This window comes from Rattus norvegicus, chromosome 2 (assembly GCF_021556685.1).
Source record: "Rattus norvegicus strain SHRSP/BbbUtx chromosome 2, alternate assembly SHRSP_T2T, whole genome shotgun sequence".
In the NCBI taxonomy this organism is placed as follows: domain Eukaryota; kingdom Metazoa; phylum Chordata; class Mammalia; order Rodentia; family Muridae; genus Rattus; species Rattus norvegicus.
Genome location: NC_141535.1, coordinates 113,441,591 through 113,455,400, shown reverse-complemented (window position 1 = coordinate 113,455,400; position 13,810 = coordinate 113,441,591). Strand labels below are relative to the sequence as shown.

At 46.8% G+C, this 13,810-nt stretch overlaps 1 protein-coding gene across 1 annotated transcript in view; it reads right to left on the bottom strand.

The window, feature by feature from the left end:
* The window catches only part of Slc7a14 (solute carrier family 7, member 14), a 105,861-nt gene that overhangs the window by 46,028 nt on the left and 46,023 nt on the right, over positions 1-13,810 (bottom strand). Inside the window, 1 exon segment of the mRNA NM_001438269.1 lies at positions 3,347-3,802. Coding sequence (NP_001425198.1) covers positions 3,347-3,650 — 304 coding nt within the window. The 5' untranslated portion in view covers positions 3,651-3,802.

Below are 13,810 nucleotides of genomic sequence, written 5' to 3'. Positions count from 1 at the left end.
AAGGAAGAGCCACAAACTAGGAGAAAACATTTACAAAGCTACATATGTAAAGCCAGGTGTGACTGTTCACACTTTTAATCCCAACACTTTGGGATGCAAAGGCAGGAAGCTCTGTGAGTTCAAGGCCAGCCTAGTCTGCATCATGACTTCCAGGCCTATTAAGGCCATATAAGACTCTGTCTTAATAAAACAAAACTACATATTTAATGAAACATTTGCATTTAGAATATATAGGAAAAAATCAAGACACAGCTTCATGTAGCCTACACTGGTTTTGACCAAGAAGTGCTGCTGTCAAAAGGGGACCAAATAATGCTGTGCCCCTGACCCCCCCTCCCAAAAAAACCCCTGTAAACTAACCAACCATTTCTTTTTCTCTATACATTAGCTAGATTCTGGCATTTAGTTAAAATAATGTAAATAGAATAACAGAAATACTATATATGACAGCGGGTACCTACAACAGAGTTTCACACAAAACAACTTATTTAGTGCAGAGTGCTGGGCATTGTACCAGTACTTGGTAGGTACTTCATTTAGATCTCTCGGCAACCAAAAAGATAATTTTATTTCCATAATGGGGAAACTAAGACCTAGAGAAGTTACAGTGCTTGCTTCAAGTCTAGATAGTAGTTTAACCAGATTCCAGGTCTAAACTCAGTCTTACTGGTTTCATACCACTTCAGATTTCACGCATAGTTCCTCTCTGACGTCACTTCCTGCCTTTAACCGCACTGTATTTTTATTCCAGTATTCCTCCTTCATTGAAATCTGCAGTTTCCACTCATCTTACCACTTTTCCGTTTATACTGATTGCTACTAATTTTTGTTAGCATACAAAACAGTGAGCATAGCTGTAACATTTTTCCTGTGACCAGTCAGCCCCCCCGACCCCCCCCCCGACCCCGGCATTTTGCGCATGCGCAGTTTGCTTCTGTGCAAGTGCCCCCTTTGTCTCATTGTTCTTTCCTCTCTGCTTGGGACAAGCTGAATCCTGTTGTTCTAACATCGTCTGTACTCCATTCTTATCACCCAGCAGTGACTATTGCTGGAGATAAACGTACCAGAAGGTAGAGACTGGGCTTCCTGGTGCTGAGTAGGCTTTTAATTACAGCCAAGAGAGAAGGAGAGACAAGTATTACCAAGGGCGGGGAGGGAAGGGAACTGGACTATTGTGGTGTGGAGAAGCAGGGAAAGGTTGGTTAAAATCTAAGTGACATGGGGATGAGAGCGGGGAGGGGAATCAGATAGCAGGGAGGGGACATTTGTGACCAGAGAGCACGGCAGTGCCAGACCTGACTGGAGAGACCCACTGTAAATCTGATAATATCTGCACGAGCTATTTTGGTTTTGGCTCTGGCTGAGGCTCTGAAGGATCATGGCTGGCCTCAGCCGGAGGATGAGTCAGTTACTGAGAGAGGAGAGATGCTACGGATGGGACCATCTGGAGAGAGGGGGAGAGGCAGGCGTTTGTCTTCTGGAGCCTGGCCAGTGGTGAGGAGAAGCTGGAGAATGCTTAAAAACCGACTCCATGGCAAACAAAAACAGCAGAAACAGAAGCCCCACCACAGCTGACTTCAGGTCCACAATCTGATGTCACTGATTGTAAAGTTGGAAAGAGGTGTGGTCTGCCAGGGCTGCAAACTCGCTCCCACAGAATACTGGCTGGGTGAATTCTGAGCTCTCCAGCTCAGCAGGGAAGAGGTAGATATTATACAGTGCTGTGGGCACTGAGGCTGGGCTGAGTGCTCCCAGGATGCAATGGCTTTCATATAAAGGATGCAACTGCCTGTGGCCAGCCGTTTCACGCTTCTGTCGCTGTGACATAACCCATGGGGCTGGACTGTGAACTGAGATAAACCTGCTTCTACCTTGAGTTGCTTCTGGTTAAGGCATTCTATTACCCCTAGCAAGATGCTGTCTCTTCCGCCATCTCCAGTCAGTTCTACAATGATAATTCTTTTAGGGGTATGAGTCCGTGGTGAGTAATCTCTGTCAATAAGACTTGGGAAGAATTGCAGTCACCTTACTTGTTCTAAGTAGCCAGGTAATTCTTTCATTCATGTGAGAAAATCATTTCAGTTTAAAGGAACAGAAGTTCTTTAATCCGCATAAACCCAGGTTATTAGAGTCTTTATGCAGGAGAAAGGGTGATTCCAGGACAGGGGGATGTCTAGGGAATACAGCAAGGATGGGTCCCGGTGGATCTTTTCTTACTAAATGAAAAGGGTCAGATAAGAGCCAGTATATTTGTGAGTTTGTACTTTCTCTTGCTCCTTTATGAATGGAGGCTAAATATTAATAGGGAAGAATGATACTATAGGGATTTTCTTGTGATGCTGTGCATAAGTCACAGAACTCCTGCCTATATTAGAATAACCTTCCTTTCCCTTCTCCCTCTGTCTCTCCTTCCTTCCTTCTTTCCTTCCTCCCTCCCTCCTTCCCTTTTTTCTTTCTTTCTTGTTGTCTGTTGACCTAACTCTGGAAGTCTGGGGAGATACTATGGCTCACAGGCCTAGAGAAAAAGAAGGAAAGCAAGAAAGGCAATTGGAGAGCCGTCCCACACATCACCAACATGTAGGTCTCCGCATCCTGCTTTTGGAAGAGTTGTTTACCCTGGGTCAGGGGAGAGCAGTGGCTGCTGGGCTCCCTGTAGGTGATGCGTTCACTGAGGCCTGAGGAGGCAGTGTCTTTTCTCTACAGCATCCCTACGTCTCCTTGCTTGGCTTCCTCCTCCTTGCGTCCCACTGCCATCTTGAGGCTCGTCAACTCCCAGGGGACTGCCTTGCTACCCTGCACAGCCTTTGCTACTATTCTGCACTACCTGTGTGTTCCGTTTCTCCCCTAGAAGACCCAACCTGTCTTCCAAGGAGAGGGAGAGTTAAAACGGAAACAGAGTAACTAGAACACAACAGAGAGTGAGAAGCCGGGGGAGCAGAAGGCACTGGAATAGTTGCTTGTACTGAAAGCCACAGAAAATGGAAGCTGTTACAATCAGGTCAAAACCTGGTCTCCTATCTAGGATTGGAGACCAAAAAAGTAAACAAGCTGTTTCACTGCCCCAGGTACAGCTCGTTACTAACTATTATAAAAGAGGGCTGGGGAGATGGCTCAGAGGGAAGGGTGTCTGCCAATCATACTGTCAGCATGGGTTCCCCAGACCCATGGTGACAGGGCAGAACTGACTCAGCAAACTGTCCTCTGACCTTCACACACAGGCTGTGGTGTATGCCCCCACAACACACAAAATAAATAAGAATAGTAATACATACTCTGTAAGGGTGCGGTGAGCAGCAGCCAGGGCAGTGAATGACCTTGGTGAGGGACCCCTTCCCTGGACACGTACCTGATAAAATAGATGCGACAGCAGCGATAATGAATGACACGATGACCCCAGGTCCTGCCATCTCCTTGGCCACCAGGCCAGACACCACATACATGCCCGTGCCCACACAGCTGCCGACTCCGAGAGAGATGAGGTCTACAGTGGTGAGCACCTGGGCTAGCTTGGTACCGTGCGCTGAGGTGGCCCCAGTTCCTTCCAGCATGGACTCCACCGGCTTGGTGCGCAGGATCCGAGAGTGCATTGCATACCAGGCAGCCCCCCACTGTACCCGCCGGGGGTCCAGTGAGGACAGAAAGCCACTCATCTTGAACAGTAGCGTTGCAGTGAAGGCTTGCGGATGGAAAAGGACTATGGAAGCCTCAGTGGATGATTCTGGAACTCATGGAGCAATTAGTGCTTGTCCCTTTAAGAAAGGCCCAGTGGGAGCCACGGCAGCCTGGTCTTGGGCATGAACCTCTGCAAGAGAAACAAGAGAAAGAAGATAAGAACTGTGGGTTCAAACCGTGACTTGGAGACACATTTGGCATACCGTCATCAACAGGATCGAGACCGTCCTTTGTGTTTATAACATGTGTTCTCTCTCTGAGTTTCCTTCCAGTCCTATATGACCACCGGAAGCTTGTCTTGTGTCTCACAATCATCTCAGAGCCTGGCTTATTCTAGCACTGGGTGTCGGTCATTTTCTTTCTCTGTACTTCAGTCTCAGTAGTTCAGGGGCTGATAAGAAGGGGTTCTGAGGAGACTGGTGTGCCCCCCACCTTTGTAAATTCCAACTATTCTTCAAGGAGTTTGATTTTTTCCAGGAATCTCTTGATTGGACAAGGGAAAGTTTGGGACTCTGGTGTCAGCTGCAGGGAGAGTGTGTCTACCAGAAAGATATTCCACACAGTTGTGAGGACTTGTCAGACCACCTCGGGAGAGCCTGAGGGCCAGATTTTGACACTGGGACCACACATTGACTAGGGCTGCTTAGCTCTACTTATCTTTAAAATAGTCCCCTGACTTAGTCTCATGTTAGGATGGGCTTGGGAGAGGGGCTCACTCAGTCCTTTGCTTTCCTAGCATTGCCACACTGAATAAGTCTGCCCTTCTGGTTTAGTCAGTAGCTTGTCTCTTTCGCTTGTCCATTGTGTTCCTGGCTTTCTATTGCTGTGATATGATATCCTAACAAAAGCAACCCAAGGAAGAGAGGGTTTTCTTTGACTCTTGGTTCCAGAGGGGAGAGTCCATCACGGTGGGGAGGGGTGGCATCAGGCATTGGAAGCATATCATTGGTCAGGCTTTCAGTTACAGACAGGAAGCTGACAGGGAATCACCTGATAGGAAGCAGGGCAAGGCTATAACATCTCAGAGCCAATTGGTGTACTTCCTCCAACAAGGCTCCACCTCCTACAAGCTCTATAATCCTCCCATACAGTCCCACCAGCTGGCCATCAAGTGCTCAAATCCGTGAGCCTAGGAGGGACATTTCTCACCCAAGCCTCGATACCCATGGAGGACAGGTGGCTGAACCTTATTCATAAGGGCTGCCAGGAGCTAGGCTCTGACGCTACCACTCCAGCAACAAAGTCATTTGCTTAGTGTTAATGTAGGTCACAGCATGCACGTAAGGAGCTGAGGACAACGACTGGGTCAAAGGAAGCACTCAGCTGCCTCAACTCCCACCTACTTCTTACTTGGCTCTGGCACGATATGAGCTGTGATGCGGAAATATTGTAAACACAATATTCTCATTTTTAAAAAACAATAGAATGTAAAACTAGATCTAAGCTTTTTAAGAGGGGCCATGGGCATGCCACACATGGGGCTATTTTGAATTTAGCTTTCAGATAAAACAGAAAATGTCTCTGGAAGATGTCACATGGTGTTTTTAAACATAAGCACCTTGGCAATGGTGGTCTGAGGCTTAATAATGAACTGAAAAGTCTGCTCTCTGCGTCAGCATGCAAGGTCTTTGGATGGTCTTAAAATATAAGGATGTCAAAACTTCCAGGAAAGCCTCTTCGGGACCCTGAATAACTGGGTCCCCGCTGGCGGGGACAGAAAGCAACTCTAGAATAAGTTAAATGGGGGTCATAATCTGATGCGCTTGGAACTTAAGAGGATTGTTCACTCTCTGAGAAGACTGAGGTTCCCACGGCAGTGCTGCTCATGGAGTCAACATGCAGCCCCTTCTAAGAGCTGGCCGTTGAGAAAGGGCATGTCTTAAATGAGTGTTCACTTACTATGTTGGTTAGCTGGTTTGGTCATCTTGACACAAACTGGGAAGAGGCCACCTTAATGGAGAAAATGCTTCCATTAGATTGGCCTGTAGGCAGGTCTGTGAGCATTTTCTTCATTGGTGTTTGATACAGGAGAGCATTCGTGTAGGGAGCCCCGCCCACAGCTACTTTCTTGGGAATTCAGAAGGTTATAAGATTCTAGAAAGAAGGGGCTGGGGATTTAGCTCAGTGGCAGAGCGCTTACCTAGGAAGCGCAAGGCCCTGGGTTCGGTCCCCAGCTCCGAAAAAAAGAACCAAAAAAAAAAAAAAAGATTCTAGAAAGAAAATTTGCAGTATGTGAAACATTGATTCCAAGCCTAGGCTATTTACACAAAGTTCCTGCTGATGTGATCCACAAGTGTTACTAGTTTTGAACCAGGGTGTCACTAGGTGGTGTGACTGGTGTTGAAGTTGGCAGTTCTGCGTCCTTGTCCCGAGTGCTGTGATTGCAGGTGTGTGTGTCCCGACACCCAGCCTGCTAATATTATTAATTAATACTACTTAGCACTTAATGCTGCGCTTATCTCTTCCCGAAGGCTTTGCAAACACTGGGTAATCAGGAGAATCAGGTGAAATGCACTAGCTTAGTTCACAGGACTTGGGTGACAACCCTTCTGGTTTAATTTACTCTTGGAGCCTAGGGTCTGGATTGTGCTCCTTCTCTGTCTGCTCCAAGTTCTGGATACAAGCCAGCATTCCTCAGAAACTTGTGAAGCCAGTACTCCTCATCCAAAGGAGCCATTCTTTATGACAAGTAGGAGGGACAAGCACCCATCTGTGGTGGCTATCAGTGCATCAAAGCACGTGCTGGCCTCAGCATCACAAGCACCTGTTACACATTTCAGAGCCCATGTTGGTATCCTTGGTCTTCTCGTCAAGCTCCCAGTCCAAACTTCTCCAGTTCATGGGCTCCACCGCACCCCCAGCTGCTCATTCCTCCTTACAACCCTGCTATGTCAGCTGGGCTCCTGGTTGCCCACCCCTGGTCCTCTTTGTGTCTTCCTTTCTCGTTCCCCTCCTCCTGCCCTCATGGCCATGTCCAATCTGCTGACAGTGTACCACTTTCTCTCTCTGCTCTGGACTCTTCCAGATGCCTCTGGTTGGCCTCTCCCTCATACTTACAACAAAAGCCTTCCCCTCAATGATACTTTTGAGTGGCCATGTGGTCAGTTTATATACTACCCCCCTTAAAAGGACAATATAAGCCGTTTGCCTCCATTTTAAGGACCAGGCCTGCTTTCAAAAAAGGCCATAGGGCAGCAGCTTCAGGAACAGACAGTAAGTCCAGAAACTTGGTCATAAGACACAAGCTCTAGGAACAGAGCATAAAACTCAGAACAAGACCATAAAACCCCCTCCCATAGAACAGCCTGGGGATAAACACAAAAATGGGGAAGCATCTCACCTCAGAATGGATCATCTGCACTGGGCAGCCTATCTCAGCACATGGTTGAACGTTCATGACAGGAACCACTGACCGCCTGTGACCCCCTAACACTCACCAATAAAATTTTAGATTACCTAATCCTTCTAGAGAGTTCCAGAGTTCCCTATAAGAAGGCCTGGGCACCTTCGTCTGGGGTCAACATTTGAGATAATGGTTGACTCCCCACATGCAGGTTGTTTTTGCAGAATAAATGCTCTTTGCCTTTGCATACTGAGTCTAGGGTCTTCCTTCAGTGATTTTCAGACCCTTATACCCTTCCCTGCTGGCTCCCCATCTCCCCTTTCTCCTTTATCCATAGCTCTCTTCTCTTCCTCAGCCTCATCTTTCTGTGTCTTCTTTCCTGATTAGCGAAGCAACGGGAGCCACTGATCACAGGGCACTACTTTGGACTCTTAGAGGAGAATGAGGGTGGAGGCATGTCTGTGGCTGCACTCCTAGTCAGAGGTGTACTGCTGTAGCAGCCTCAGCAGACCAGGACAGGCTGCGATGGAATGAAAACAGGGTGACAACACCAGTTGACCTGCCAATGTGGACATGGAGAATTTCACAAGGCCCCACACCTAGAGGAAGATCTACAGTCAATCAATGGCTGCTGGGAGAGAGAGAATCAGTGTTCTCCAGGAGCAGCCCCTGGCTGCCTAGCCAGTCCCTGTGGTCAGCCCTAAACATGTACATACAAGCAACACTATATGGACTTAGTAGGCTATATGTGTGTGTATGTATGTTGCAACAGCAACTTAACTGTAGCAACAGATACCAGAGGAAGCAATGGAGGCAGAAAAGGCACAAGCCCCTGTCCAAGGTCACTGCCTTCTTCCAGGGTCTTCAATAGGTCTTGCAGGGCCTGGGCTTGGGTACTGACTTAACTTGATGAAAATGCACAGGGGTCAGGCTGGTGAAAGATCTGCAGTGTGGGATTGTCTCTAAAGACACAGTGAGGCCACCGGATGACTTCATTCAGTGAGCACCAGGAGGGTGTGGCTTCTCTACCCATCCACTGCAGCTGCTATGCAAAGTGTAACATGGAGGGAAAGCCATTAATAAGAGACCCAGAGGTGGAATCAATCCCTCTTTGGGAATTTCACAAGCACAGTCCAGGGAGTAACTGTAGTTACTACCCAAACTGTTGGCTGCAGAGTGCTGTGACCTAACACCACAGGGCAGCATGGTGGGGGTAGGGGGGCAGGTGACTGACAGGTGACATCAGCTTTGAGCAGGCCTGAACTTTAGCTAGCCAGGATCACCCTTATTTGCATAACTCTGATTTATATGGCCCTTTCTTGCATGGCAGAGATCTCACAGTGGAAATGACATGGGTGGTGGCTGTCACTAACCTTCCAGGACTTTAGTCCCCCAAATTCAGACTGTCTTCCTTTGAATAGTGTGAATTATTCACTAGGGAATTACAAACAAGGAAACTTTCCCTAATGACAAAAGTACTCCTTTCAAGCAGATGCCCCCGACACCCACCATTTTCTCAGCCTGTAGGGAGTTCTTTAACTACTGCTCAGCCTGCTTTGGTCTTGAAGTGTACTGAATAAACTACTCTCTCTCAACTTTTCTATGGCTGTGACCCTTTAATACAGTTCCTGCTCCAAGTTTTGTCTCTGTATCTCCTTCTATGAATATTTTTGTTCCTCCTTCTAAGAAGGACTGAAGCATCCACACTTTTGTCATCCTTCTTCTTGAACTTCATGTGGTCTGTGGATTGTATCTTGGCTATTTGAGCTTTAGGACTAATATCTACTTATCAGTGAGTGCATACCATGTGTGTTTTTCTGTGATTGGGTTACCTCACTCAGGATGATATTTTCTAGTTCCATCCATTTGCCCATGAATTCCATAAAGTCATTGTTTTTGATAGCTGAGTAATATTCCATTGTGTAGATGTACCATGTTTCCTGTATTCATTCCTCTGTTGAAGGGCATCTGGGTTCTTCCCAGCTTCTGGCTATTATAAATAAGGCTGCTATGAACATAGTGGAGCATGCGTCCTTGTTATATGTTGGAAGAGCTGTGTTTTCTGATGTCCTCAGACAACCCTTGTGAAAAGGTTGACCCCAAAAGGTTCGTGACCCCCAGGTTGAGAACCATTGTCAATGCTGTGCTAGAAAGGGACTTTGTAAGCCATGCTGATGTTCTCCCTGTTACCTTGGTGACTGGCCCATCTGCACACTACATTTAGTTGAAGAATTATCAGTCCTTTTGTTGGCAGTGGGCTGGACAGGGGTGTAAAGGGTATGGTATATAAAGTCTGTAAAGTGTCAAATGTGCTGGGTACAACTGCTACAGCAAAAGACTGGTAAGCAAAGTACAATTCAGTCACTAATGGAGAGGCTGACACCCATTCTCAGGCTGTTGAGGGGTGTAGTTGAGTGTTTCCATCTTCAGAATCCTTTGTAAACAGACAAACAAATAAACAGGAATAAGGTTGACACCCAATGCCCCAGGTCAGGCTTAATGATGTATCATGCCACAGGGGCTTCATCAGCAGGTCCTTCCTGTTTCCTGTCTTGTCCTGTCCTGGGTAGGTTGGTGAAGTCTCTTGTCAGCCTGCCTTTGCCAGGGCTGCATTCACTGCATAGTCTACACTTGTTCCCTGGAGACCAGTCCTGTCAGCCCTGTATCAGACACTGTCAAAAGGACATTAGAGAAACAGACCAGCCTCATCGGGGAGGGAGGCAAGAGCCTCTATTTGCATTCCATACTCTTGGCTACAGGAAATGCTAATGACAATGTGGATGATTAAGTAGAACAAAGGGTGAAGGTGGCAAGAATTTCTTCCTGGCTCAGTTCCCTTCAGGCAATTCCTCTGAGCTTGGTGCAAACAGGGGTTTAGGGATATTTCCTTTCTTGGTAGGAGAGAACAAAATGTGCAAAAGGAAGCAAGCTTCTAGGTGGCTATTGACAATATCCATATTCATCAGCCACAGATTATGCTAATCAGACGGTTGTTGTTGTTTTTGAAGCTTCACTGCTGTGGTCTTTCCAGGATGAGCAATAAAGAGATGTTGTGCTTTCTCTAGCACTTGAATTCAATGTTCTGAAAATACTTCACAGCTATAACTAAGGCTTTCGGAGCCTGGGGAGAGAGAGAGTCATCCTGGTTTTCCTCCTCTGTTTGCCTATTTGTGGCTCCAAGTCTGATGACGCTAAAAGCAGGTTTGTTTCAGGACAGAGATGACTATGGTTCAGACGTTTACTTGGTAAACAGGCTATAGGTTACTTTGGTGACTATGAGAGAAAGAAAACTAACAAAACAGTAAACAGCCAAAACCCTATTCTCACCAGGCTTTCCCCAGTGGTAGGGATTAGTTAAATACTTTCATGACCATTTTTGGGGGCACATCTGGGTAGTGAGGACAGGGATCTCTGGTGACAGAGGCTGCCCCTTCAAGTGGCTGGCCTAGTACAGCTATTATAGACAGAGATTTTCTAAGCCATGTCCTCAAGCCAAATGGTATCACAGTCAGGAGAAAGCTGCCTGGTTTGCTCCACACCTGCAGGCCTGAAGACCCCTCTGAGGCCCCTTGCACCTCTCTAGTCCCGGGTCTAGGGATAACCTTCCAGCCTCACAGATTCTCCAAGGGGCCGAGGTTCCAGCTCCTGACTAAGGCTGCAGCCTCAGGTTTCAAATTTCAGCTTTGCCTTTCCCAGCTTTGTCCTCGGTTCTGCTACCTCTCGAATGGGACAGTGCTGGTGGCCAGCTCACAGCTGGGCTGAAGAACAGAACAAACCATGAAGTCTTTGGTGATGATTCATCTTGTCAACTCTGCCATCTGCTGGGACTCCAGATGCTCCTTTTGTCCCCTTTACAGACCTCACTCCCATGTTTCCTTCCCCAGGTGCTCTCTGAGAGCCCTTGGCCTACCTGCCTCCCAGCCCTCATTCAGGACGTTTTTCTGTAGAAGCTTCCCAGGTTTCTCCTGGTTGGAGACTGCAAAGCACACTATTTACTCAAGGGACTCAAGTAGCCTTGTGCAGCCACACCTGCAGGGACCAGCTTCCTCGCCCCCTATGTTTGTTCATCATAGTAAGGGATTAGGGTGGAGAGTGAGGTCATAGGATGGCCACAAAATGGCTGCCAAGTCTGAAGACTCCAGTTTCCGCAGAACTCACCTGATAGTAGGAAAGAACTGATACCCACAAGTTCTGACCTCAACACTTGTGCAGTGGAGCATGCATACCACACCCCCTCACACATTAAATAAATACATGTGCCTTAAATTAGCATATAAATTATCTGCATGTACACCTGCATGCCAGAAGAGGGCATCAAATCCCCGTGTAGATGGGGACAAGTTACTTGGTGGTTGCTGGGAATTGAACTCAGGACCTCTGGAAAAGTAGGGAGTGCTCTTAACTGCTGAGCCAACTCAGCAGCCCCATGAGCTACAACTTTAAGACAGTCACATTCAGATTGGGCACACCAAAGCTTATTATGGTGGATAATTTTGGTCTACAAGAGAGTGATTAGGAAGATGTATTGCCTGTTTTGTTTTTTTGAGACAATGTCTCACTATGCAACCTTTGGCTGGCTTGGAAATCACTATGTAGACCAGGTTAGCCTCAAACTGAACAGAGACCTTCTTGCCTCTTCTGTCTCTCAAGCACTGGTACTAAAGTTGTGTGTCAACATTGCTAGACTATAAGAGAAATATTTTTGATTACTCTGGCCGTGTGTGTGTGTGTGTGTGTGTGTGTGTGTGTGTGTGTGTGTGTTTGCATATGAACGCATGTACATGTGTACTCATATGCATGAGTATGAACAAGTCCTTCCTAAATTATGCTATGTTGGTGCCTGACAGGTTCATCTGAGTGTACAATTGGTTTCAGTGCTGGGCTTCCTTTTTTTCTATCAATATTCCTAATATACCTTTATTAGGTGCTTAATTCATCAAACTCATGTGAAAAGTTTTTCTGATCATCTACCATATTATTAAACAATGTGCTACCTCTATATTGTTCACAGAATCTCAGAAACAACCGACTCTGTTTTGCGTAGAATTCCTTTGAAGGGATTTGAATGGCTAGCGGATTCCCTGGGCAGCTCTGTGGAAGAGGCAGTGCCATTTTAGCTTCCTGTTCAGTCCTTTCAGTTTCTGCCTCTGTTTCTAAAAGTCACTGGCTGGCTAATCAATGTTTGCAGCGATGACAAGCAGCTCCAGGTTTGGATAGATTACACACTGCCTCTTGGCTCCTGATGGGAATCTATTCAGAATTGTGGATTTTGAACAAATCTAGACAGTGAGTCTATGCCACCAAGTCATCTTATACCAAGAGTCAGACTGAAGGAAACATCTGCCCATGACGTGTCCTGTTCCCGTGGCAATGAGATGTGCCTCTTCTGGCATTTTCAATGACGCTCTATTAGCTAGAGACGCCATCTGACCAAGCTCTAGGTTGGTGGGTGGGATGGGTTCTCTAAGAGAGTCACGGTGTTCTTCTAAAGGATGATGTGGTGAATGTAGCTCTGACTACAAACAGGGCTCAGTAATGGATTTTTCTTTGATTTATTTATGAACTTATTTTAGGTCTCCTATAGCACAAGTTGGCCTCAAGCTCACCAAATAAACCAAGGATAGCCTACTGTCTTCACTCAAAAGCTCTGGGGTTGAAGGCGTAGCGTATACCACCACACCTGTATTTTTCTTTTGAGTCTAATTCCTGCTCCTCTTCCCCCACAGACTGCAACCCAGGAATAAACAGAAGCCTGGCTATAGAGGACCTCCAAGCTTAAAGAGAGCCTGCAGTGTTCACTCCTGAGGATCCTCAACGAATTCCATAAAGATGTAATCATCGATTTCCTTTAATGGCCAGCTTAAACTAAAAGCTTATCGGCTCCAGACACTAAGCAGAACAAAACCCAGCCAGTCTACCTTTGTTTGTTAAAAGTAAATAATTCTCCAAGGATGGGGGTGGGAGTACTTCTGAGGACAATTAATCTTCATGTGGTGTGAGACAATATTCCTTATGGGTTTCCCATTATGCCCAGTTCATCAGTACTCTAGGGTGGACCATGTTATCTTAATGCTTCAAGAGAAGCAAGCAGCTTGGTTAGAGATCTGGCCTTTTGGCAGTGAGGGGCTGTAGTCTCCTCAGATGCCTGACAGTCTGATACGAGTCTCCCACCATTGCCCTCCCCAGGGTTCAGGCCTCCGCTGGGCCACACACCCCTGCACGTGGCCACAGCCTGACGTCACCTTCCCCTCCCACTGATACCAGGTCCAGGGTCTTAGAGCTCTCACCCATCATGTGTTGGTCACTGCAGATGGCAGCTAGAATCTAGAAATGAACAATTTCTCCCATTTCCCCAGAAGACCAATCTTTTTTTAGAAGAGACAAACCACACAGGAAGTCACTTAATCTTACATTCCAGTGTAATGGATTTGGGAATTTATATTAGAATAGCATTGCAGAACTGTTTAATGAAGTCCTATCACGTACTTAAAAATAGTTATGACGCACATCAATTGCTGTACGATGTAGAATACCAGAAATTTATACAAAGGGCTCTGGGGCCACAGATTCTGTTTGTCCTTTGGATTCTCTCATTGCCCTGACAGCTGGAAAGCAGGTTAGGACTGAACCTATCGAAAACTCCCTTTCTGTCTGACTGGATTGATTGGGGGAGAGCCAGCAAGAGATCAGGGGAGTGGGTGAGAAGGAGGCTGCATGTTTGATCCTAGCAGTCCCTTCAGCTCAGTGTGGCCAGATCCACCCATTAGACCAGGCTTCCTGTTAGGTGGCTCCACA